At 42.9% G+C, this 26,104-nt stretch overlaps 3 protein-coding genes and 1 long non-coding RNA gene across 7 annotated transcripts; 2 read left to right on the top strand and 2 right to left on the bottom strand.

Moving 5' to 3' along the window:
* Positions 1 to 1,141: 1,141 nt before the first annotated feature.
* Positions 1,142 to 3,944, top strand: rpsa (ribosomal protein SA). 2 transcript variants are annotated; one of them, XM_082531687.1, is made up of 8 exons: positions 1,142 to 1,250; positions 2,016 to 2,186; positions 2,297 to 2,415; positions 2,658 to 2,903; positions 3,170 to 3,298; positions 3,408 to 3,570; positions 3,676 to 3,711; positions 3,804 to 3,944. In XM_082531687.1, exons 2-8 carry the CDS (start codon positions 2,054 to 2,056, stop codon positions 3,899 to 3,901), a joined length of 924 nt encoding a protein of 307 aa, XP_082387813.1. In that variant the 5' UTR covers positions 1,142 to 1,250; positions 2,016 to 2,053; the 3' UTR covers positions 3,902 to 3,944. The 2 variants fall into 2 exon arrangements, with proteins under 2 accessions (XP_082387813.1, XP_082387814.1); XM_082531688.1 differs by lacking the exon at positions 1,142 to 1,250.
* On the bottom strand, positions 3,803 to 8,790 carry LOC309705727. Its single transcript, XR_014276595.1, has 3 exons — positions 8,703 to 8,790; positions 7,568 to 7,612; positions 3,803 to 7,071 (listed from the first exon to the last, which is right to left on the bottom strand). It is a non-coding gene; the product is annotated as an uncharacterized lncRNA (long non-coding RNA).
* A 26-nt stretch (positions 8,791 to 8,816) lies between these two features.
* On the top strand, positions 8,817 to 22,304 carry ubn2b (ubinuclein 2b). 3 transcript variants are annotated; one of them, XM_082531674.1, is made up of 17 exons: positions 8,817 to 9,475; positions 10,024 to 10,152; positions 12,029 to 12,130; positions 12,585 to 12,716; positions 12,837 to 12,940; positions 13,449 to 13,938; positions 14,069 to 14,139; positions 14,230 to 14,359; positions 15,360 to 15,466; positions 15,548 to 15,658; positions 16,379 to 16,522; positions 16,689 to 16,739; positions 16,821 to 16,863; positions 17,836 to 19,116; positions 20,421 to 20,628; positions 21,126 to 21,194; positions 21,448 to 22,304. In XM_082531674.1, the coding sequence occupies exons 1-17, from the start codon at positions 9,164 to 9,166 to the stop codon at positions 21,492 to 21,494; spliced, it is 3,531 nt and encodes a 1,176-aa protein (XP_082387800.1). In that variant the 5' UTR covers positions 8,817 to 9,163; the 3' UTR covers positions 21,495 to 22,304. The 3 variants fall into 3 exon arrangements, with proteins under 3 accessions (XP_082387800.1, XP_082387799.1, XP_082387801.1); XM_082531673.1 differs by having other exon boundaries at positions 8,818 to 9,475; positions 12,834 to 12,940; XM_082531675.1 differs by lacking the exon at positions 21,126 to 21,194 and having other exon boundaries at positions 8,819 to 9,475; positions 12,834 to 12,940.
* Positions 22,305 to 22,401: 97 nt separating this feature from the next.
* On the bottom strand, positions 22,402 to 25,058 carry trir (telomerase RNA component interacting RNase). The gene is made up of 3 exons (XM_082531689.1): positions 24,205 to 25,058; positions 23,764 to 23,835; positions 22,402 to 23,689 (listed from the first exon to the last, which is right to left on the bottom strand). Exons 1-3 carry the CDS (start codon positions 24,502 to 24,504, stop codon positions 23,582 to 23,584), a joined length of 480 nt encoding a protein of 159 aa, XP_082387815.1. The 5' UTR covers positions 24,505 to 25,058; the 3' UTR covers positions 22,402 to 23,581.
* Between the last annotated feature and the right edge of the window lie 1,046 nt (positions 25,059 to 26,104).

The following is a 26,104-nucleotide window of genomic DNA, read 5'->3' as shown; positions in this document are numbered from 1 at the left end:
ATGAGGGCTGTTAGAGATAAGCGCTGTACCAGTGCACAGGGAGGGGTGGCACGACATGAAATAGGACGGTACAAAGAGTGTAGCACTGTCAGTCTAAAGTAAGAAGGCTATTTAGGCTGAAATAAACAACTGAATTAATGAATTTAGAAAACTGTTGGCTTTGTAGATCAGCATCTATAAATGATATACAGAACACACTTAACAGACCTGATTTATGACTTTTCCACTCATATTTAGGGGTGATCGATCATGTTTGAAATACTTCATCATATTAAAAATCATTTTAACAAGTTGCATACTTCAGTCATGTACAAGCTGAGAGTCAGCGACTTATAGTGTTTGACTTTATGTCAGAATTATGTCCAATTATGCTGTTTGTTAAAGTTATGTATTATTTGGTTCTCTCAAGTTACACGGCACTGTTTTCAGAGTCTGTTTTTGTTTTGTGCCTTTTTTCTACAGCCATGAGAATTGGCTTTTGTTTTGGTAGGGGGTTGTGAAAATATTTTATTGCATGTGTGTTGGACTGCTTTGGTTATGAAGTTATTTAAAAAAGGAAATCCAATGATTGTGAGGGGTGTTGACATCCCACCTTTTTTACCCAGTCATTTAGGTCACATTCCCAGAAAACAGCTCCAAAACATCTCAGGCATCTGGCCCATGTCCATCACCTCTAATGCCCTTGAAATGTACCCAAACCCCATTTTTCGGTGAGCCCATTAGTCCCACAGAAAACTAATCAGCTGTCTGTTCTGTCTGTGTATTGCCTCGGTAATCTATTGTAATTTAATTTCAAATATAGGACCATTTCAAAGAGGGAACAACAGCAGAGCTCTCTACACACAAGATACGTTTCACTAAAACAATTTCACAATCGTGTACATATCCCTTTGCCTGGAACACTTTATCTCTGGCAAATATGTTAGGAACACAGGTCAGTCTTTCACCGAGAAGTCAGCGTCTCAGCATTGTCTTAATATGGTCTTTCCATCTCCATTGTCTTAATATGGGATACCCATCCGACCCGTGAGCCCACCTCTGGTTACCTCTGCTCCTACCATTGAAGCACGTGGAATTAAAACTCCACCTAGTGGCGAAAATGCTGATGTTTCTCATTTTTTACCTCCTCCCCGCCTTCGGTTTAACCAGCCAATCACACGCTTGGAAATTTGGTATAAAAATAACGTCATTTCCTTCAAGCGCCCTCTTTTTCACCGTGTGGTCAGATTTCCATACGGCGTTGTTTCGTGGTGAGTTTAAACCGGCCTATTTAGTCATTTTAAATCGAAAGAAATAGTCAAAATTCGTAAAGTTATGACCGAGGACAAAGAACATATACCGTGGGTAGACAGGCGCAGACTACCGTGCCCTAATTTTCTTAATTTTCAACGCATTCATGATGCTAACATTTGTAGCTAACATGCTAGCTGCTGACACGCGCTCTTCCTCTGTTTCTCGTGCGCCTCGCCTCCATCCAATGAACAGCGGCAGTGACGAGATTTCATATGATTGTAATTGATATCTGAAGACGATGGCAACCATACACATGAGTTATCATGACTTTTTACGCTCCAAGTGGCCTTTCGCATCCAAGATACCTCAACTTAATCCCCGCGTTGCTGCTTAGCTTCCTTTAAGTAAGATACGAGCTTCTGCGCCTTCACCCCTCGTAGTTATGTTTTTCCCGACCTTCCTAACGAGATCTGCATATCGTTTGCGCTCCCTAAATGGCTGATGATTTAATCCGGAGGCTAAATTGACTTGACACATGCGCGTTTGTGGGGTGAACATGTCTCCGTTGTGGCCTGCTGCAAGAGCACACACTAAGGGAGCATCTTCACTTTGCTAAGAGCTACTGTTCTTGTGCTCAGCAATGGGTTTTTGCTGTTTTGTGTCTGATTAGAAATGCACTGATGTAAATCTAATTTTTTGGATGCTTCTTGTCTGGTCGTGGGTGTACTATTTTGTCTCTTTTGCAGCTTGTAGTTTTTCTAAGTCTACTTTTTTCCCCACAGCTCTCCCACTAACTCGTAACGCAGGGAAAGCGGTCACGATGTCCGGAGGTCTGGATGTCCTTCAAATGAAGGAGGAGGATGTGCTGAAGTTCCTAGCAGCGGGAACCCATCTGGGAGGTACCAACTTGGACTTCCAGATGGAGCAGTACGTTTACAAGAGAAAAAGCGACGGTGAGTGGTGTAGCAGTCATCTGTGCTATGACGATGGAGCTTTTTGATTACTTTGTCCCTGCTGCGGCTTTACATGCAAATGACAAAACTTGTCGTGTTTTGCTCACTAGGTGTGTACATCATTAACCTGAAGAAGACCTGGGAGAAGCTGCTGCTGGCAGCCAGGGCCATTGTTGCCATTGAGAACCCAGCTGATGTGTGTGTCATCTCTTCCAGAAACACTGGCCAGGTAAAGTTCTGGTAAAACTGACTCATTGTTGTTATGTGCACACTGTTAAAACCTGGCACTTGCGTTGGTGTTCAGGTGTCGGAAGTGTGCAAGAGTAATCAGGCCGGGATTCGCTAACACCATAAGGACAACTGTCCCATGAATGGGGTTTGATAGTAACCTGAGCCACAGTTCTTTTTAAAAAAAATCTAAGTTATTATTTCTGTTGCGATCTCAAGTAAAACCTGTACTGTCTGTTTCAGAGAGCAGTGCTGAAGTTCGCCTCTGCCACTGGTGCCACTACCTTCCATGGTCGTTTCACCCCTGGTACATTCACCAATCAGATCCAGGCTGCTTTCAGGGAGCCCCGCCTCCTGATTGTGACAGATCCTCGTGCTGACCATCAGCCACTGACTGAGGCTTCATACGTAAACATCCCCACCATTGCCCTGTGCAACACTGACTCCCCGCTGAGATATGTGGACATTGCCATCCCCTGTAACAACAAGGTAAAATTCAGTTAGTTTAAAACAATGACGAATGAGTCTTTGCACACACAGCTAGAGCCCTGCTGTTTTGTCTGTGCAGTGTGTGGTGTAGAATGTGTGCTAAATAAAAGTGCCTGATCGCCAACTTCTTTTCTCTGAACCACACCAGGGAATTGGAGTTGAGGTCTTGCCACAAACTCTTTTCTACAGCTTTATGCCTTTTTGAATGTAATGAATCGCAGTGCAGCCCCGACAGGTTTGGATTTGACCCTATTTGTCTGTTTCAGGGTCACCACTCTGTGGGTCTGATGTGGTGGATGTTGGCCCGGGAGGTCCTCAGGATGAGGGGAACCATCTCCAGGGAGCACCCATGGGAGGTCATGCCAGATTTGTACTTCTACAGGGACCCTGAAGAGGTATGACTGGCACACTCAACTTATCTAAAAGTACTGAAGTGGCTAGAACCAAGTGCATGAGGCATACATCCTGCTGATACACTCACTAATGCTTATTATGTGCTTGTAGATTGAGAAGGAGGAGCAGGCTGCTGCTGAGAAGGCTGGTGTTGGAAAGGAGGAGTTCCAGGGCGAATGGACCACCCCTGCACCTGAGTTTGCCCAGCCTGAGGTGGCTGACTGGTCTGAGGGCGTTGCAGTGCCATCTGTGCCCATTCAGCAGTTCCCTGCAGGTGAGATGATTTGCTGCTTTGTGTTTAACTTGTAAATGCAGTGTAAGATTTTTCATTCACTTTTTCACACTTAATGGTTTAAACTTGATTGGGATTTTATTACAGCACCTGCCCCTGTCAAGCCTGGTGAGGTCTATACTGGTGAGTTTTTATATGGATCTTCATTACCTTTGTGTATCATGTGTGCTGTTATAGTCTCTGAACTTAACACCTTTTTTCCTGTTCCATTCTAGGTGAAGACTGGAGTACTCAGCCTGCCACAGAGGATTGGTCCACAGCACCCACTGCTCAGGCTTCTGACTGGGGTGGCGCTGCTTCTGACTGGTCTTAAAATTGATGCTCATGTCAACAATAAAGTGTTTTTTACACTTTGACTTTCATTTGCTGTTTCATCTGATATTTACAATTAAAAGTAACGAAAAATGCACTAAATAACCAATTAAGAAGACTCTAATGTCAGTGTTTTGATGGGTTTTCCACAAAATGAATACAGCTGTGGGAAATAAGACTTCATTGAATCATAACATCGCAATACAGGTAGACTGGAAATTATTTGGCTTCTTTGTCTAACTGCACCTCACTGCTTTTTTTTTTTTTTTAAATATTGGCTGTGATTTAAAGATCCAGTGGACTAGGCTTAATTAAAAAAATGGCTAATCAGATTATGCATTGGCATTAATCATACCAAATCTATTGCATGTTAAAAACTTAGTGGTTTGCGAATGTGGAATGGGTTGTACCAATTGTAGCACCTTCATGTGTGAAGTAAACATTTCCTGTTTGAGACTACACCCCGGTTTTCTGCAGCCCCACCTGCAGTGGGTCATATTCCTTCACTAGCCAGTTGGAACCTAACCTAACCTTAAGTAAAAGGGCCCCTGCAGTTATTTTTCCCTGACTAGGTTGGAGTAGGATGAAATGCATTGGATTATATACCCAGAAAAATAATAAGGGGAATCTGTGGCATCATTAAAAGTTGCACCACTTATTTCTTTATATTTGGCTGGGGAAATGGGAACGGCAGTTTGCTGACGTGTCCAACCATACGTGGAAATGTTAGTTTTCCAAAAGATGCTTTCAGTTATTATCACACTGATTTGTGTTTAAGGGGTCTACTTTCTCATAAGTTTAATTTTGATTAAAAAGAACTTGATACTGTTCAGTGGGTATTATGTTACGTGTTCTATAGTTCAGGCCAGTGGCGGGGGGGTGGCGGCTTACTGGGCTTAAGCCCAGGTTGTTTTTTCAGAACCCTAGGGTCTTTTGGAGTGTAATTTTTTCATAGTTAGATGCCTGGCTGACAACTGTATAAAACAAAAACTACACACAATATTCGAATCACACGAGGGGGCGGGGGGAGCTGCTGCCTGCGAGTGCGCTGCTAGAGAAACGCAGCCAGGCAGACGGAGAACTGAAGTTCGACCAGGTACCAAAGCAAATCATTCGAATTGTACAAATAATGTAAATATGACGGTGTATCACGAAAGATTGATATCAAACTGATCACTTGACTCATATTACCTTACTTGTTCTTCAAGTAAATCAACAAATGGTGAAATCAAAAGCCGAATGCTGTTTCTTTAGAGAGTCTTAGCTTACATGTGTTTATTTCATATTTTCAGTTGTTACCCTCCACGGCTTAATAAATCAGTTTCAGTAATGCACTGATATACAAGAATGGACATAAGGAGCTTCTTTCAAAGAAAAAACTCTGTTAGATGTTATTTTATATATTATGCTTTGTATGTTGTTCAGTATATTTCTATGCAAAACAAGAGGAACTTCAATACACAGCAGGATATTCACAGTTGAAACCAGATATTTACAGACACTTTATGGAAAACACAAGAACATTTTTTACTGTACAACATCAATTTAGAGTAAACTTGTTTTGTTTTGGATAAATAAATATTGAAATATCTTTTGAATTAGTTAAATGTCAGAATAAAGAGAGAGAGATCTGTCTATTTTTATCACTTTCATCAAATTTAGGAGTACATGTACACTAAGTTAATTAATAAGAAAACTCCAGATGATTCCATTCTGAGCTGAAGAAGCTTCTGATAGGTTAGTAGAGTCCATGTGAGTAAATTTGTGGCACACCTGCAGATGCATATAAGGCAAAACACAGAGCCTGTTTCTTTGAAATGGGAAACTCAGGAGATGTCAACCAAAACACCAGAAAAAGAATTGTGGAGCTCCATAAGTGTGGCTTAATTTTGAATACAATTTGGTGCCATTTACAATTAAGAAATACAGATAGTTTCTCTCTTTACTCTTTATATTTATCAACCTAAAAAAATAAACATTTAGTCTGATTTGATGTTACAATTAAAAAGTATCTGTTTTTATCTGGAGAGTATGTAAATATCTGGTTTCAACTGTATATTTGATGATGTTGGTGTTTGGCTTGATTGTCAGCACAAAGAGGGAGAGAGAGGAACAGAGAGGGAGAGAGAGGAACAGAGAGAGAGAGAGGGGAACAGAGAGGGGGAGAGAGGAACAGAGAGGGAGATGGAGAATGAGGACAGAACAGAGATGGAACAAGAGCAGATTTCTGACTTTTCTGTGTAAATTTAAGCATGTAACACACTTTTGATTATCGACTGCTAAAAAAAACAGAAAACTGGAAAACTTAAAGACACAATGTAACTCCAAGTCAATCACACTTCTGTGAAATCAAGCTACAGGAGGCCATAGGAGAGCAACAACCCAACAGCAGGACTGATACCTCCTGCTGCAAGGAAGAACAGGAGGAGCACTGCCAGAGCTCTGCAAAATGACCTCCAGCCGGCCACAAATGTGCATGTGTCTGCTCAAACGGTCAGAAACAGACTCCATGAGGGTGGGATGAAGGCCTGATGTCCACAGGTGGGGATTGTACTTACAGCCCAACACCGTGCAGGACGTTTGGCATTTGCCAGAGAACACCAAGATTGGGAACTTTGCCACTGGTGCCCTGTGCTCTTCACAGATGAATGCAGGTTCACATTGAGCACATTATGACAGACGTGACAGAGTCTGGAGACATGATGGAGAACATTCTGCTGCCTGCAACATCCTCCAGCATGACCGATTTGGCAGTGGGTCAGTAACGGTTTGGGGTGGCATTTCTTTGTGGGGCTGAACAGCCCTCCATGTGCTCGCCAGAGGTAGCCTGACTGCCATTAGGTACCGAGATGAGATCCTCAGACCCCTTGTGAGTCCATATGCTGGTGTTGTTGGGCCTGGGTTCCTCCTAATGCAAGACAATGCTAGACTTCATGTGGCTGGAGTGTGTCAGCAGTTCCTGCAAGACAAAGGCATTAATGCTATGGACTGGCCTACCCGTTCCCCAGACCTATATCCAGTCGAGCACATCTGGGACATCACGTCTCGCTCTATCCACCAAAGCCACGGTGCACCACATACTGTCCAGGAGCTGGCGGATGCTTTAGTCCATGTCTGGGAAGAGATCCCTCAGGACACCATCCGCCACCTCATCAGGAGCATGCCCAGGCGCTGCAGGGAGATCATAGAGCCACACACACTACTGAGCTTTATTTGACTTTAAAAAAAAAAAGACATTACATGAAAGTTGGATCAGCCTGTAATGTGTTTTTCCACTTTAATTTTGAGTGGGGCTCCAAATCCATGGGTTGTTAAATTTGATTTCCATTGATGATTTTGATGTGATTTTGTTGTCAGCACATTCAACTATGCAAAGAACAAAGTATTTAATAAGAATATTTCATTCATTCAGATCTGGGATGTCTTATTTTTGTATTCCCTTTATTTTTTTGAGCAGTGTATTTCTGATAAACGAAGAGTGTGAAACTGAAGTTGGATCCACCTTATTATATAGTTATTGGGCTATATGGTTATTTGTTACATAGACTATGGTGCACATACAATCAAAATGCCCATTCTTTTCTTTACTAACTAAAATGTTTAATTACTTGGGCTAATGCCAATAATAAAGTTACAGACTATGATTATATGAAATGTGTATACTTACTGAAATTGCAGTATTTTAATGATGTACAGTCCATATTAGAGAATCCTGCAAAAGTGTAAAGAAATGGCATAATTAATCCTAGCGTGTTGACACAGTCCTCTGTACATCTTACTTGATTTGAGAGAAATATTATAAAGCATTAATATATGTTGTCCAGTGCTGAGGCAGAACCACTCAGTGAAAAATAAATTTTCCTGTACTCTTAAATCTGAATACAGATTATTTAATATTGGAGTAAATCAGTAGTAACTCCAGATTTACTTGTGAAAAAGTACACAAATTAAAGTACCATCAGTGAAAACTGCCACAGTTTTACTGAGAAAGATAACGACAAACAATCAAAAGGATAAAATAAAAAAATAAAAAGGCACAATTGCATCTAAAACACAACACGGCCTCACAACAACTAGAACATGATGTCTTTTAGTCAAACACATGCATGCTCTGTGCTCATCACACTGTGACATTCCATTCTATAAAGTGACACCGCAGATAATATGTGAAGCACAATATTAGTAAATTAATACTTAAAAATTCATACAAACGACATGCATCAATTAAAAAATGTCTCATATCATTAAACCTGATTTCTTGCAACTCCAAAATGAGCCTGAAAAAACGAAAGAAAATGAAAGGCGTCTCACGGATGAAGTTAAACGGCTTAAAACTAAGATTTTAACCCTGGTGGAGAAATCGTTGAAAAAAAGAGCAGGATGAGGCTGCCAAGTTTAAAAATGAAAGAGATCCAACAGTCAAAAGCGGAAAAACTACAAATTCTTTTCCTCCGGAAATCGGAGAAGTTTGAGACCAACAAATATGAGGAAATAAATCTGTCCATGGAGAAGAAATGCAAAGATTTTGAAGATAAATGCGATTGAGAGAAAAACACGGGAGCAGAGAGATAAACACGTAGTTTTGAAAGGGACTTGGATAATAAAGCGTTATGGAAAGATTAAGATTAAAAACCCTGGACACATAAAGTCGGACAAAGGAAGAAGCTGTCTAGTGTGCAGCACCTAGAAAGAGTCATTAAGATGAAAAACAACAAAGTGCCTAAAGATATAACTTAAATGTATTATTATATTTTCTCTTTGTAGTAAACAGCTGAGATATCCTGGCTGTTCAGAACAATCACCTCCTCCACGTTCGCGCTAGTCTGTCAGGTGGGCGTGTTTCTGCGCTGCCATTGGACAAACGCGGTTCCCCTTCCTCTCTGCCTTCCGCTTTCTTTTCATATGCACGCCCAGCCTCTGAATAATGATAATAATGATCAAGATGGCTACTTCAGAATCCTCCTTGCGGTAGCTAACCACCAATTTCATGGAAGCTGTCAAAACTGCGATTTCCTGCAGTTTAAGTCACTCGTAGGCGACGGGGGCTGTTCCAGGGATAATACTGTATGGATTAAAACGGGCCGAGGAGCGATAAAAGTCATTGTGTTGCCCGCAGCACTCATTCCGAGGAAGCTAACTAGCTGAGCAACTAGCTAGCTCTTACTTGTCGACCATCTCCAGTTTAGCTCCCCTGCCACTGGCGGCTGAGAGGAGCGTGGCGCTCCAGGTTTTGTGTGCCCGGACGTCGGAAGGAGAGCGTCAAATGGCAGAGCCGAGGAAAGTGCCGTTCGTCACCATTTCCACCCTCAACACCACCCCGCCGCCGACCCCGGAGACCAGCAAGAAACGCCGCCGCGAAGATGAGGCCGTCGACATCACTTTTGGGAAAGATGGAGGTGGGAGTGCGGTCGGGTCAGGGGGTGGCGGAGGTCTGTTCGGCAACGAGAAAGGTAGCGACGCGCAGAGGGAGGAGAAGAAGCCCACCGTCCGCCTCAGCCTCACGCTGAGCGAGCCGAATGAGCGAGGGTCCTCCGAGTTCAACTACGGCGAGCTGGTCCACTCATCTCTTTCTCAGGTTAGGAGAGCAGAGGCAGACACGGTGGTGTTAGCGGGGGGGCTAACCGGGCACAACTCCGGTGGTGGTGAACCCGCGTGCATGTTGCACTTGTTGTTTTGTTGTTGTTGTGGCTGCTGAACTTTTGTCTGACAGGATTTGCAAATAAAGTAGATCACACTGAGCCCATAAATACGTGATGTTCATGCTCCTTATGTATTTATTTATTATGACCTTTAGATAGATTTTGGAGAGTTTGAAGCAGTGCAGTTTAAAAACGCAGTCTGAATGCAGGCTGAAGTATTTTAAGTGTCAGGGACACTGGACCCTCTTATTATTACCATCCTATCTTGTTACTCCTATGTCTACATCTTATGTTATGACCGATATAGAGGTGTCCTACTTAATCCACACAAGACAAAGAGTTGCTGTAGTGAGAACCTCCCTACTTTTTCATTTATTTTTATTTTTTATGCAGGTTGCATGTATTGCCAGGTGCGATTATGACGTTGATGTTGTTGTCAGCCTTACGTATTTACGATTCAAGTTGCTATCCTGGTGTTCCTCAGGTAAAGCCCGTGGGTTCTGCTGTACCCAAAGGACTCACTCCTCCGCTGGACCCCAGTGACCCTTTTGCAGATGATGAGAAGGAGAGGCGGGAGGTAGAAGAGCTTGCCAGAAAATTTGAAAGCAAATATGTAAGTAGCAAAGTAAACTCGGGCCTGTTTGCATAACACCAGTTGAGGACAACAGTCGTCCAAAGTCGCTTTATGTTGTAAGGTAAAGACCCTAGAGTAAAACGTGAAGAATGTTAGCGTTTCCTGCCTGACTGCTAGTCAGGCGTTTGAGGAATTATTCAACCCTTCATGGTTTAAAAATCTAATTTTTGGAAGCTTCAAAAATGTAGGCTTAGTTCCAGGGTTGAGAAACAGTGTTAAAGCTATGTTATCACTTGATAACAAGTCTTTTCTAATATTGGCTTTTACAAGCACGGGAATGAAGCAGGCTCCATAACAACATGCAAATTAGTGGCGATTCTGAATATTTCACAACAGCCAGAAACGAGACTAACGTCAGAGTCATGTTAGGGAAATTCTAGCTATTTGAATGCTAGGTTTCAAGTTGAAGTTGTTGAATGGTAGCAAAATGTTTGTCCTGGATTTCCCTTCCTTCTGTTTGGCTGCCTGCTATCTAATAACCGCAGGGGTCAGTGGAGTTGAATGATAATGTGACTGAGAGACCTTCTCTGGAGTTTGAGTTATCATAATTTAGCATTTCTGAATTGGTTCTAAGAGAGAGAGAATTTGCTCGTTTACTTTTAGTTTTTATTGTTTGAAAAGTTTACTTTCAGTTTTAGTTTTTATTTGCATGAGAGATGTTTTTTTTTTTTTTTTTCTCCTTCACATCATTATTTAATAGAGGGCACAGTGAGACTGCTTTATGTCAGCGGTTGATTTACTGTCATAGAAATCCTAAGTTTCAATAAATAATCAGACTGAACTTTCTAAACGTAGAAACGATTTCAATTGCACAATATTGTTTTTGATTAGTCTAATTTTTGTTTTTATTTTAGTAATCTATTATTATCATCATTATTGTTGTTATTATTATTTTACCATACCTAGTTTTAGATCAGTTTTTCTTCCACTGACTGACCGGCCAATCAAAAGGTGACTAAAACTCACACAGGTCGATGGTTCAGTGGCAGTTCTACAAAATGGTAACAATGTAGAATAGAAACATTCTGATGTCTTGTTGTTGAAGAGTCACTGATATGTGTGCTGTTGTGTTTGATTGTATCTTTTCTGTTAAATTAATTTAAAAATAATTTCTAAATTTTGTGACTGGTAGGATTTTGTTCTGTATACAGTTTTCTTTTAAAACTAACAGACAATTTAGAAATCTAATAAATAATCTTGAGTTAAAAAAAACATTATTAATTTAATTTCTTGCTCCAGGTGACTTCTGCAGTTAAGACGAGGTTAAACAGGCTTTTACTTACACACACGTGTTGGTTTTTGTGTTTGAGCATGCATATCATTTTTAAATTAAGTAAATATTTTTTTCCCAGTTAATGTATTCCTAGTTTTGCTTGGCATGACAACTCTTTTAGCTTACATGATTCGAACTGGTTAAGAGCTGCAAACCTTTTCTTTCAACCTCTAAAAGTTGATTCTGTTCGTCTGGACGCAGCGTTTTCAGTGGGAGAAACGTTTCGTCACTCATCCAAGTGACTTCTTCAGTCTGAGACAGAATCAACTTTTGGAGATTTACTTACCTGGATGATTGAGCATGACTTTTCTTTCAGCCATAAAGGCCCCCACAGGGTCCTCTGGATGATGAAGTGTCCTTTTCAAAAGTAAAAGTCTCATGTTTATTGTGATCCATGTTTGGTGCTTCCTGTACCCCCAGTACCACAGCGGGACAAGCAGCGCCCCTGCCTCCCTGTACTGAAGCGCTGGTTCTGCTGTCCATATTGTGGTTACAGCTGAATCTGTGTGGGTGATTATTGTTGCGTGTTTCTGTTGTATTTTTAAATATTTTGTGATCTTTGTGTTTACTGTCCATTTGCAGGGCGGCAGCTCGAAGAAGAAGAAAAAGGACAGAATGCAGGATCTCATTGACATCGGCTACGGCTACGATGAAACCGATCCCTTCATTGACAATTCAGAAGCTGTGAGTTTATTCTTTTAAAAAAATTAATCTTCTTTATTGGCGTTCATCAGAATAGGTTACGTTTCAGGTCTCTTTGCCAAAGATTAAAATAAGTAACGACCTTATTTGTAATGAAAGTAAAAAATAAGTGTAGTAAAAAGATGATAAACATTCATGTTGTATTAAAATAATAATGAGAAATTACAGTAACTTTAATATAAAGTCATGGTTCTTTGCTTTGCTTCATTTCCTTTTGTCAGTGGATGCTTTTGATCTGCAGTAGAAACAGAAGAATAAAAGAAACTGGATAAGAGGGAAAACATTAAACAAATAAATATATAAGCTTTAATACTGAGAATAATATTAGTAAAGTTTAGTATTATTATGTGTAGTCGTTTGGAAGACTGACCGTGGGAAGAAGACTGTTGCATCATAAGAAAACAAGCAGTTAATTGTAATTCTACCCCGTCCTCAGTATGATGAGCTGGTACCGGCCTCTCTCACCACTAAACATGGAGGCTTTTACATCAACACGGGCACTCTGCAGTTCAGAGCTGCGTCTGACTCTGAGGGAGAAAACGCGGCTGGAAACGATAATCATTTCAAGGTAGGTGCTTGGTTCTCTGTGCACTCTGTATATGAACAAATAGTTAAAAAGAAAAGCTGTTGCTTTGCTCCTTGTATTATTCTGTGCCTTTTTTCACCTTTTGTGTCTTATCTGCAGAAGATGAAAGACGGTGAAGAGCGAGTGATTAAAAAGCGACGGAAAAAGCAAGATGGTGGAATTTTGGAGGAAAAGAAACCCCGAAAAAACAAAGTACCAAAGTCTGGGTGAGGTTTTGACCTGTAATCCTGTATTATAGTTATTTCAGTAAGTAGCTAATTCGTTCCTTAGATAAATTAACATGAGGTGTTCGTTTAAGAATAAGCATTGCTCCTCGTTGTGCCCGTCCCATCAGACAAATAAAGGAATATCTACATTATTCATTTATTTAAAAATAGTTCAACACTACTTTTTGGCTTTTACATGGGACTTGAACTTTAATTTCTGAGGTGAAAGTCCTCTATATAATTTATTTTACCACTAGTTTTTCCCCAGAAGGCATAAGCAGTACTTGGCCTAAACTTCTTTGTAGTACTTGTGTGTTCTGGTCTGTTATTGGCTGAAAGGAGGGTAGGAGGCTAGTTCCGTTTTATGCCACTTTAATTACAATATACTAAACGGTTAGTAAGAATTTGTTGTCCAGTGATGTCAGTGAAACACTGCTGTAACCACAGACCTTATCCCAACGCTGTGCCTTAAACGTCTTTATTCTCTGTGCTTCTTTGGTCTCGGCAGCGTTTTAGCTTTAAACCGGCCAGAAAAGAAGAAGAGGAAGAAGCTGATGAAGGATTCCCTGCACCTGGCCAACATGCTGCGACGCTTCACCAGGGAAAAGGAGGAGATGCGCAAGAAGAACATGGCCGCCGCCGGTCTGCCGCGACCTAGCCCCAAAGTGCCGAACACCAACAGTGCGCTCCTGAACACCCATCCCAAGGCCGCTGGCAGCAACGAGTGCAACATGGCCGACCTTTCCGCAGACCCTGCTGTGATGTCGCTGCTCGGCTCGGCCAACAACGACTTACTGCAGGACATGATGGGTGACCTGGACTTTGGGATGCTGGACTCGCCTCAGCCTTCCAGCCCGGCTCAGGGGGAGAACGGCTCCTTTGGGATGGGACACAAAATGGGAGGTAGCCGGGCGGTGCAGAGCAGTGTGATTACCCCTCCTCCTCTGCCCTGCGGACTTCCAGACCCACTCGCGAAACGCATTGAAGACCTGAGGGCGGTATGAGCCTTCTACCAGCTCATATTTATTTTTTTTATTAAATAATTGTTAGTAAGAGTGTAAATTAAATGTGAAGTAGACTGCCTACATAACCAGTCCTATTCACTGCTGCGATGTCTGTTTGTCACAGGCGTCCCGTCTGTTTGATGAAGAGGGCAGAAAGAAATTCTTCACACTGGACATGAATAACATCCTACTGGAGTGAGTACATTCCTTCATTTTGAATTAGTGCGGATTAATTTGTATAAAATCAATTAAATGTAAATTTGTGTTTGTTTCTGTGTGTGTCAGCATCGAGCTGCAGGTTCAGGAGCAGCCCACAGAGGTGCGTTCAGCTGTCTACTCTCACCTGGAGGCCTTTGTGCCCTGCAATAAAGATGCTCTGCTCAAACGACTGAAGAAGCTCAGCCTCAACATACAGGTGTGTGGCAGCAAGTGTTCTTACTGTTAGAATGAGTTTTGGTAAAATGGGATCCCAAGAGGTCTACGATTTGCATTTGACATCACTTAAAGGTCCCATGTCCTTCCACTTAGTGAAGATGCTATGAGCACCATTTCTACCAGTCTCAGTGTCTGTGGCTTTAAGTCAGACTGGAACAGCTGCTGCACGTTCTTCTTTCAGGAAAACACTTCTATGAGTGACTGGTTCTGCCTAAGGTGTCTTCCTGTTAAAAGGGAGTTTTTCCTCCCCAGTGTTGACAACTGCTTAATCATTCATTCACAAAGACAGATTTAGTGTGAATTTGGCTGTATCAAAATGCAACAGCAGCAAATGGAGCAAAAAGCTAAGTGAGTTTAACTCTACTGAAGCCCAAACGCAGAGTAACACACCCAGTACTACTCATTTTGTTCTAAATCAGCTCTTAGGTTTTCCTCAGTTCATGGATGTCCCTCAGAATAACATTCTGCCCAGAGCTCTGACCTGTATGCATGCGATTAAAGCATTACATTACCTTACCTTACGTTAGTGACATTAACCCTGCTAGATGCTAACACGGTGGTCCCATCTAAAACTTTTTATAAGAGAGCCGCTTCAGTTCATTCACAAAGAGCAGACCGACAGCAGCTTAAGGCCCTGACTTGTTTTTTGTTGGCCAGAATGTGTTTTGCTGTTGATCTCCACAGCAGTACATTTAGCATCTGTGTTGCTATGATGCTCTCCTCAGCACACTCAGCAAACATGCCCATATGCACCCACAATGGATAGCTGTGGGTGAACTGCGGGTCTGTGTAGGCAGTGCAAACCCACACTTATCCCCCGCTTGGGTGTTCACGCAGGACTGACAACAGTCGCAAAAAATGGGCTAAACCTGTTATGAGGCAACTGCTGCATTTGTGCAAAAGCTGTTGTTTTTGTGTCTGTGTGTCCATTATTCATTTCTGTATTGTCCTTATGAGTGTTGATTTCTCTCGTTGTCCAGGATGACCGACTACGAACGCCCCTGCTGAAGCTGAAGTTGGCGGTGTGCAGTGTGATGCCAGAGCAGATCGCTCGATACAACATGGACTGCATTGCCAAAGTTGCAAAGTAAGGACTCGCTCTGGGCTCTTACTCTGAGCTCACATACCTTTTTTCCTTAATCTAAAATGTTTGTTTCTTTGCTCGCAGGCAGCAGTCTGAGGAGGGAGAGAAAAATGGCTCGGAGGATGACGATGAGGAGAAGCCGGGGAAGAGGGTGATAGGGCCTCGGAAGAAGTTTGTGTGGGATGACAGACTCAGGTCAGTTTCCTCTCTGTGCTCACAGGATCCATCCTTTCCACTCTACTTGTTTTCTTTATTCAGCAGTTCAGTGCATTCTGGTAGCTCTGAGTGGCATAAAGCTGAGATCTAGGGCGCTTTATCCATATCGAGAGCATCTGCTGTGATCCCACGCCTCTGGAAACTCTAGGACACAAAAAACAGCCATCATTGATCATATATCAAGACACATCTGGTAGTTGGATCTGCACAGTTTGCATATGAGAAGCCATGTTTGTCGATCATGCGAGGTGTTTATTCAGCCAGGTCCAGCCCAGTGTTTCTGGAAGCTACTGGAGAGGGAAAGCTGCAGGCAGTCATCAAGTGTGACACTTTGTAGTGCTTCGAACATCACACACTCAGTGCTGGGTGTGTGAATACATTGCAGTACATGGAAAAAATCTTTTATTTAATTTTAACAAAAATTGCTGTAAAATGAACATGATGTGGCTTTTCATTTTAAAAGATCCTCCCCAGTTTTTACCCATCAGCCTTTTATGGTATATTGTAATGTCGTCACCTTGCCAGGTGGGTGGGTGATGTGGACTTCAAGGTTTGTGAATATGTTAACTTGAGAACTAAGCAACGTAGGAATTTCAAATTCATAGTATAGGTGTATTTACTAATAATCTCAGACGAGTTAGAATCTCAGCGACCTCAACCTCAAGATCAGAGGTCAACTTAATGCTGTTTGCCTTCCAGGTCACTGCTGTGTAACTTGGTGCGGGTGAAGCTAACCTGCTACGAGCGTGAAGGCAAGAACACGCTGTCTCTGGAAGACTACCTCAAAGCCTTCATGGAGACTGAAGTCAAACCCCTCTGGCCTAAGGGGTGGATGCAGGCCAGGTGTGTGACAGCAGCTAATGCGATTTCTGTGGTTGTCCAGTGATTATAATAGCGGCTATCTTTCTCGTATGTTTTCAATCATGGCTTAAATAGAATGGTAATGAAGAAGTAATTCCCTAATATTAGTGCTTGTTGTGTTCATATTTCTGTATTTCCCCATCTGCAGGATGCTGTTCAAAGAAAGCATCATGGCTCACGGTCATCTCACTGGCTACACGTACGTTTTTCACCTTACTATTAACCTATTTTCTCATCACTGATTTGTTCTAATAACTCATTCAATTTTATTTTGTTCCAGAGCAAAGAAGAAGATGCTCCCTGTTCCCAAAGCCAAGCCAAAGGTTAGTTGAACTTTCAAGTTAATCTGCAATCCATCTGTCAGCAGAGTGACTTTGTAATGGAAGGGCTCTTGATATAGAAGGGATGACTGCTACACATTTTACACTTGCCCACTTTGATCTAAAGTGGGCTGGACCAGTGAAACACTCCTTTTTGTCAGTGTAAAGAACTTTAGTGACTAATATAACTCTCTGAGATAACTTAAAATGAGAAAAAGAAGCATAGTTTCAACCATACTTCTTAGTTTTTCTACATCATAAAGAAATGCAGCTATGGGAAACCAAAGAAATCTGTCGGCACGACTCTTTGGACCTAATTTGTATGAAATAAATGTAAAATTACAAAAAGGGTTCTGGTAGTGCACTACCCAGACTGTCCTGCTATTCCTAATTACTTTGGTGTAGCATGAATAGCCATGGGGGAGGTTTTTATCAACAGGAAAAACTGTAAAACTTATTCAAATATAGTTAAATGTCGGCATGCCCTGCTGTGTCAAGTGCACCAGATTTGAATCTTTGCTGGGTCAGCTCTGGCCATTATGTTTGACACCTCTTCTTCTTTTGTTTTTGTTTTTTAAAGGTTTAGATTCTAAATGTGTTCTCATTAGAAACTGTACAGCAGCTGGAAGTTGGAGCAGAAACTCTGGACAGTAAATTGTGAAAAACACAAGTTATGCAAATGATCTCTTCAAAGTGAAACTTTGTCAATAAGGTTAAAGTTCTCTCACGGTGCTCGGCTAACGTTATCTCATGATGCGTGAAATGAGCCCTCTTGTATTTTAATGTGTTTGATAAAATATCAATATTTGGGTTTGTGTATTGATACAGTATCGCCATGCAGAATATTGTGATACTGTTGTTGTGTTTCACCTGCTACTCCTAGTATATGAATGATGATTTCAGATTAACTTGAAGAAACATGGCGGTGCTCTTAAATGTCGCTAAAAGTATATTTGTGTCCTCTGTATTTTCCAGGAGGCTGTGTGGGTTCGTCACACCACACCCTCAGCAGGTGCCACTCCCTCCCCTGCTGCCCAGGTCGCCACGCGTCCGACTCAGTCACCGTCTGAGCCCATATGTCTCGATTCCCTCGATGAGGCTCCCTCTCTGGACTCCATCTCTCAGGCCTTGGCCATCCTTGGCAATGCAGCTAAGGGCCTGGCCCAGGGGGACAGCCCCCCGTCCCCAGATAAACCCAAGACTGTCACCACCCCCTCCGGCCTCCACACCTCACCGGTCATCCTGCAGCAGAAAAAGAACTCTGTCAGCACTCCCAATAGCTCCAAAGCACCTCACTACATCTCTACCTCTTCGTCATCCTCCACCTCTTTGTCTCGGTCTCCCTCCGTCACGTCCTCTCCTCTGCCCTTGGTCAGGGTGGATGGCATGGGGGTTGTTAAGGGCACTGCGCAGGCGCACAGACATTTACTTTTAAACACGCAGAGACCTTTGAGTGTGGGTGTGACTAAAGCCAACATGCCTGCCTCAGTGTCTCCACCTAAACCACGTCCACCGCCCACTGCGTCTCCACTAGTGGCACCAGGATCAAAGACCGGGGTCTCCACTGCCCCTTCTGGGCTCCTCAAAGGCAGCAATAATAACAAAGTCAACAGTGTTGACACTCTGATCATCACATCACCTCGGCTACACACCCTCTCATCGCCCTCAGTCACGGTCCAGAAAACATTTCAGACACCTCACCTGCCCCAGACTCCCCAGAGTAAATCCTCCTCCCTCTCGCAAACACTCCCCAGCGTACAAGCACAGCCACAACCACAGTCTAACTTCATCACCCCTATGCACGCCACTCTCACCAAGTCCACCCACAGCAGCATCCCACCCATCGTCAAACTCACTCCCCGCACACCCAACCCCATCGTCACCGTTGCCACCTCATCCTCAGCTTCCATTTCTCAAAGTCCCAGGTCTCAGGCAACCCCGTCCCTACACCAGTACCCTAACAAAAGCCCAGCAGGTTTCCGCCCGCCGTTCTCAGGTGCCCAAGGAGGAGTGAACAAGCCGGGGCAAGGCAGTTACACTCCTCCAGGCAGCCAGAAGACCCCCAACAGCAACAGCAGCACCAACACCAGCCTTATTAACACCTCATCCATAAGCAAGCATTCAGGATCCAGTGCCTCCCCCACGACAGCCTCTGCCAATCAAGGTCAGCGCCAGAGGTCTGGGGGCGGGACACCTCAGGGCGCCAAGCCAGTCACATCTGTCCCAATGTCATCCGTCTCTTCTCAGCTGCCACAGGTTTGTAGTGCCAGTATGGCTAGATAAGGAAACATGTAGGATGTACATCTGGAAAGTGTTCACAGTGCTTCACATGCCTTATTCGAAAATGGATTAGTTTCATATTTTACCTCTGCATACAGTACAGCATAATGACAAGCAGCAATTATAGCCTCAAGTCTTTTTGAGAATGACGCTGCAAGCTTGGCACACCTATTGTGGGGCAGTTTCTTATTATCCTTCTTTGCAGAACCTCTCAAGTGTCTTCAGATTAAATAGCTGTGCAGCGACGCTCATCTTCAGATCCAGAGATGTTCAGTCATGTTCAAGTTTGGGCCACTCAAGAACACACAGAGTGATCTTGAAACCCCTCTTTGTTATTTTGGCTGAGTGCGTGGTTTCCTCCAGACATGATGCTTCAGACCAAAGTGTTAAATCTTTGTTTCATGAGACCAGAGAATTTTGTTCCTCGTGGTCTGAGACTCTTTAACTGGCTTTTGGCAAACATCATGTGCCTTTAACTGATTCAGTTGATTGTTGTAATGATGCAGAAATGGTTGTCCTTCTGGAAGTTTCTTCTTCTGCCACAGAGCAATGCTAGAGCTCAGTCAGAGTGACCATTGGGTTCTTGGTCGCATTACTGACTAAGGTCCTTCTACCCCGATTCCTCAGATTCCATTTACAGATGATGTAGGCCACTGTGCTCATTGAGACCTTCAATGCTGTAGACATTTTATCTGTACCCTTCCCCAGATCTGTGCCTCGATGTAATCCTGTCTCAGAGGAATTCATGAGAACGAAGCGATGCAGGAATTTCAAATCGATACCATAGGTGTATCTGCTAAAAGAATCTTAAGTGGCTTCGACCTAAAGGTCAAGTTTTCTGAAAATCTTGTGAATGTCACTTAGGATTTTCAAATGGATACGACAGATGTTTCTACTAAAGTCTCAGTGACCTCGACCTAAAGGTCAGAGGTCAAGTTTTCCTGACAAGCTTGTGAACGCAATAACTTGAGAACAAGGCGAGGTAGGATTTTGAAATTGATACCATATGTATCTACCAGCAGGCTGAGGGGTACCACTGGCTACTACCAGCATTTTTTCACTTGTCATTATGTGAAGAATTTTAAGGTGAAAAAATGATTTAATCATTTTGGAATAAGGCTGTAACATGAGACAATGTGGACCAAGTGAAGCTCTGTGAATACTGTGCGGATACACTGTCTGCAGCACATGTACACAGGTGGATTTTTCAACCCTGAATCTGTTGAATGAAACCACTTTCTTCCTGTTGTTAAACACTCCTAACCTGTTTTTTTGCTCAGGTCTCCGCGGCAGGAAGCAGCAATCTGCTCAGCTCAGCCTCGTCTCTTCCGCTCGGTTTTGGGATGCTGGGGGGGCTGGTGCCTGTGTCCCTGCCCTTCCAGTTCCCTTCACTGTTAAACCTGCCTTCGCTGGGTGCAGCAGGCTCCAACACGGCACCCAGCAGCTCTGCAGCCAGTAGCAACCCACCGTTCTCCACCCTGACCCAGAGTGAGTGATGCACACAGGTCACAAGCGCTCATTGTACTGGGGGGGGGGCTTAGATTATGCACCAGGTGCAACTCTGACATTGATGGCAGCTGCAGATTTAACTAAGAGCATTGCTTTCTTTACAATATGACATCATGAAAGCACTGTGTATGTGTGAGGCTGTTGGGGTGTGTGTCTGCTTTTGTGTGGGTGTTTCCTGTGTAGGGCTTTTTTTGTGTTGTAGTGCGTTCTCATTTATCACCATGTTTTGTGTCTAAATGTAAGCTTTGTAATTAATGTAAGACATTGCATTTTTGTTTGCTCCCCCATCAATTCTGTATTACATCATGCTTCCTCTCCTATCTCACATTTGGCCTCACACTTCTGCCTTTATCCCCTCCTTTCTCCTCCTGCTCCTTCCTCTCACACGTCTCTCCTCTGACCTCCCCGTTCCGTTGGTACTTGTTCCTCCCATCTTCTCCCTCTTTGTTTCTTGTCGCCCTGTCCTGTCTCCTCAGATCTGTATAAGAGCCTCCAGTCAGGGTCTCAGGTTGCTCTGCCTCCTCACTTGCAGCTCGCTTTCTCAGGTAAAATCTGACCCTCGCTCCCTCCACCTCAAAAGCCTGCTCCTTTGCTCTTCTGCTTTTCCTTTCAAGTGTCTGATGTTCTCTGTCTCAGGTTGTCCCCCCCTCCTCCTCTTTTTATTTATTTATTTTCTGTCCGGTCCTGTTCTCATCTGTTGGTGGCAGCATGCCTTACTTTAAAAAAAACAATTTTTTCCCCCTTCCCTCTTTGTAATGTTTTTGTTGAGATTTCAAACACTGTGCTGTTCCCGTCTAGATGTCAGTCAAAGCCAGGGAGGTGATGCTAAGAGGAAGACTCTATGATCCAGCGGACCCAGCTGATGCAGTCCAATTAAACGAGGAAACGTTGGGACAGCCGGGACGCACAGACCGCACATAACAGGGGTCTGAATTACAGACTTTTGCTTTTAAGATCAGCTCAACTATCCACAACTACCAGTTAAAAATAACCTTTTTAAAACAATGACAACTTTTAAATCTTTGAGCTGTTAAATAAAATGGCAAATGCAGTTTGCCAATGTTTACACAATAGACCTATATCACTGTGGACAGGGAGGAATGAATGAATGGGATTTATAGTTGATTGAGGTGTGTGTGTGTGCTTGCTGGGACTGTGTGCCTTTTGTATGGCTCCCTTTCTGATGCATGGTCAGTGTGTCTACTTGGTGCTGTTTTTATCATAATGTAATTATCACTGATACCTGTAAGAAATGTAAACAAATTGTTGAATTTGAGCTTTTTTTTTTTTTTTTAAAAGAGAGAGCTGTACATGTTTTAATTGTACTTGAATTCCTGGATAAATTTGTTCCTGTATAGAACTCAAACTGACTTTTAATTAAAATCTTTCTCTTCAAATGAATCATTCAAGCTGCATTATGAAAGTCAAATGAAGCTGAAGCTTCTATATCATGTTGACCCCTGGACCATAGACTGTATATAAAAGCTGGACATAAAACAGCATTTTTGGCCATTACTATCTTGGTGTTCAGCTGTGACAAATGAGAGGTGGATCTGACTGGAAGCTGAAGACAATGCAGACTTGTGCAGAGTCAGCGTACCTACTTTATCCACTGCTCTGGCTTTAATGGGGACCATCCTTTGTGAAATAAACATGTTTTATCCTGTATGACTGAAGTAGAGAGTGAGCCCATACACTATTCGAAGTGTTTGCAGACATCATTAGAATTGATTTCGTTTTCCCAGATCTAACTCTCTGTTAGCATCATTAGCTATTTTTATTGCCTCCAATAGAATGATTAATGTGGCGTCTCTCCCAGGTTTAATGTCCAGACATCCACAGATTAGGTTTGAATGTGAGATGGCTAGGAAACAAATTATATACTGTGCAGTGACTGGAGTTATCTTAAAAATAAAATATAACACATCTGTAATTTTGGGCATAAAGAAAAAAGTAAATAGTGATGTCTGGAAGGGTTAGGGAAATTGGTCCAATTGAGATACAATTAGTAGAGAGAACATGTTGGATGAAAGTACATATTGTGGCAAAGACAAAGGTCATTTAGCAAAAAGATGATACCAAAAACAAACTTCAGTCAAAACAATGCCTGAGATAACCCCACCCAATTGAAATTACAAGGCTAGCCATTCGTATATTGCTACACAATTTGGATTATCTAATAAAAGAATAGAATTTTAAAAAAAGGCCTGATCTTAAGCCTTGTGTTCTGCAGTCTTACTCAGCACAGGAGTGTCTGGAACACAGGACTTTTATCAAACTCTGTTTAAACACTTGCTACATGATTATGGCTAATAATATGGCAAAATACTACAACATGGTAAAAAGGCAAGAGCCCAGAAACTGTGTCCCTGGATCCTTAACAAGCAAATACAATCAGACCTGATTTTGTAAGCAGAGTCAAGAAAGAATGCAGGCTTAAAACATTTCAACATTGCCTTCTCTTTTCAGACCTGCAAACAACAGCCATCTTTTACATACAGTCTCTGCTCCTCAGATGCCTTTACAGTGGTATTTATGAGAATGTCGAAACACAACATGACACAATTATAGGCAGTGTAGATTTAATTGAACCCTTGATTTAGCTATTAAATCAACTTAGTCCTTAATGAAACCCCAAATAAACCAGACATGAAAAATGTAAAAGGTCCTCAATAATAAATGTTCAAGTGTCTGAAATATTTTTTGACATCAACTCAAATGAACAGAGTCCAACAAGTAACAAGCAAGACAAAAACAATTAAAAAAAAACAAAAAAAGGGGGTGGGTAAATCTAAGCAGTTTGTGAATGATGTAAAAATGAAGGGCAACTCGAACTGATAGTACAGGAGGCGAGGATTGGCAGGCCCTCGTTGAGGTTGTCCCAGGTAGTTGCCCCCCACCAGCAAAGCACTTCATTTCCACCTCCTGGAGCCTACTTGACCAGAGGCCTGGTTTTGTCGTCGTCGCCACACTGGTGGGCTTTGTACTTTTTCACCTCAGCCATGTACTTAGACCAAGCATCGCTCTTGCCTGGCTCAGCCTGCAGGGGAGGAGGCAGAGGTTATCACCTGTGGGAACAACACAATCAATATTGCCACCTTCCATCCCACTTACTTCTGTGTCTTGTTTCTGCTTCTTCGCAACAATGCCGGTCTTTAGGAACACACCGCCTCGGCGCTTCCCCACCTGGGTTAGGGGATAGAAGACTGAAACCGTTATACGAGCTCTTGCACGTGGACTGCCAATGAAGGAGACTACACCAGAGCAGAAGGTCTACACTTGTCTCGCGCCACCAGCGAAACCATCAGTGAGGATCATCCCTACACTTTACTAAGCTATTGTTTGTTTTACACCATCACTGTGGGTGATTTTACTGAAATATCTCAGGGATAATACAATCACCGGCATATGTATGAAACACTCATAAAAATGACATGTCAGCCATCAGAGTACTAACTATGGTGCCAGTAAGCCTGCTGTATCAGTGCATAGTGCTTCACTTTGGCTGTGAGTGGAACTACTGCTCTCTCATCTTACAACTGCTAAACCCCTTACAAAGCTCGTCACGGGTGGGGCCTTCTTTTCCACTGGTGTCTGTCCTTGCTCGGTGGCTCTGGCATCTCCACCTGTTTGCTGCATCTCCTTTTTCCTCCTCTCATCTTCCATCTTCTTCTTGAACAGCTCCATGAAGCTGCCGTCGTTAGCGAACACGTTGCCCCCAGGCATCAGGGGTTTGCTCGATGGCTGTGCGGGGCTGCTCGAGGGGGACGCGGGGCTCCCGCAGCTGGAGTCCTCGCTGCTGCCGCCACCGCCGCCGCTCGTTTGAGGTTTGTCGTGTGCGCGTTTTGGATCCATAGTTCCTGGGCAAGCAGACACAGTCTGTTGTGTGTTAGCTGTGTAACACGTATGGCTTTGTTGTGTGGTTGGCCTTAGCGGAGAGCACTGCCAGCACGCCTCAACCGCAGTGCAATACGAAAACCTAAAGTCTATTTAAAAATAGATCAGCTGCACAGTCCAGTGTGGGGATATGGTCTTTGAAAAATAAGGCGAAGTGTAAAAAAAAAAAGCCAAAAGGCTTTAAAAATGTCAGCCCTCCCTCTAGCACACAATCCCCGGGCCCCGACAAAAACAAAAGCAGGCGCTGGTTTAGCTGCTAACGCGGCTAACAGCTAATGCCCGGTTCGGTAAGACCACTGCAGACGAACAAACTCAACTACAGCCTCCCAGTTCATGTGCGGAACCTATTAAGGTATAAGCATACCGCTGCGGCTCACCTAAAGGTTCAAACACCTGCGACAAAGACAAGAAGGGTCAAAATTTGTTCTCGCAGTTATCGCCAACTTTCACAAACCGTCACCTTTGCTCCGCCATGTTTCATTTTCTCTGGTGACATCACGTGGCAGCTGTGTAGCGCCTCCTGCTGTGCCGGAAGTGAAATTGATACTAAAATTACATAACAGACGGTTGTTGGCTGGAAACTGCTGGCTCTCAGGTCTGCTTCTGTTGACACGGTACAATTTAATACACCCAGTTTACACAGCCGAACATGAACTCTGTCCTTCACTCTGACAGTGACGTAAACTATACGCTGTGCTATATCGCTTAAAATAAAACCTCACTGTATTCATTGTTTTTAGATATTGATTAGGATTGTCAGGAGCACTGTCATTAATCCATTCAATTTACACTTGTATTAAAAGGTCAAGCTGATCAGTTCACATTATGCAAGCTTATTTCATACTTCAGTCCTGTGCAAAAGTCTTGAGCCACACCTTATTTGTTTTTGTGTTGATTCCAAGAAGGAAACGGGGGCCTGCGCAGGGTGAACTCTTCCTATGGTAGCTGGGATAGGCTCCAGCACTCCCCTGCCGCAACCCTGATAAGTGGAAGAAAATGGATGGAGGGTGGAAGCTGGACATGTGGTGGACAAAAGACAACGTGGCAGGCTTTAACCAATAAATAAATAACCATAAAATAGTGGAAACCCAACACAGGATCTGAGTTCACTGAAGCCTCATGAAAAATTGTCTCAGTGGGTGGCCATCTTACCTTAGAGTTGAGGGTGTGTTAAAGAATAAAGGTGGTCATACAAACTGACTTCAAGTTTGTTTGAATTGTAGAAACTGTTTTTAATCCTTAATGTTTAATCTGCTGCATCTCCCATTTTCCCAGAAAAATATAAAGAAATCAGGAGTGGTTCATGGTTGTTACATAGTACAGACTTAACAAATCTTAGGTGAATCTTACAGCCCCCCCCAAACATGCCATTCTATTACATTGTGCTGTTGTTCATCATGTTTGAATGTGCCACCTCTCTTTAATCCGTTGAGATGTGCTTGTGGAAAAGTGGTGCGACGGATAAACAATGCCTTCACCGTTTTGACAGTTGCACAAAGGATGTGAGAAGTTTGACTAATCGGTTTGGCCTTTAGGACTGTGACGGAATGAAAGTCTA

Source organism: Aulonocara stuartgranti (assembly GCF_965226115.1).
Source record: "Aulonocara stuartgranti genome assembly, chromosome: 4".
Taxonomy (NCBI): domain Eukaryota; kingdom Metazoa; phylum Chordata; class Actinopteri; order Cichliformes; family Cichlidae; genus Aulonocara; species Aulonocara stuartgranti.
The sequence above is the reverse complement of the archived record's forward strand: the minus strand, read 5'-3'. Positions and strand labels throughout refer to the sequence as shown.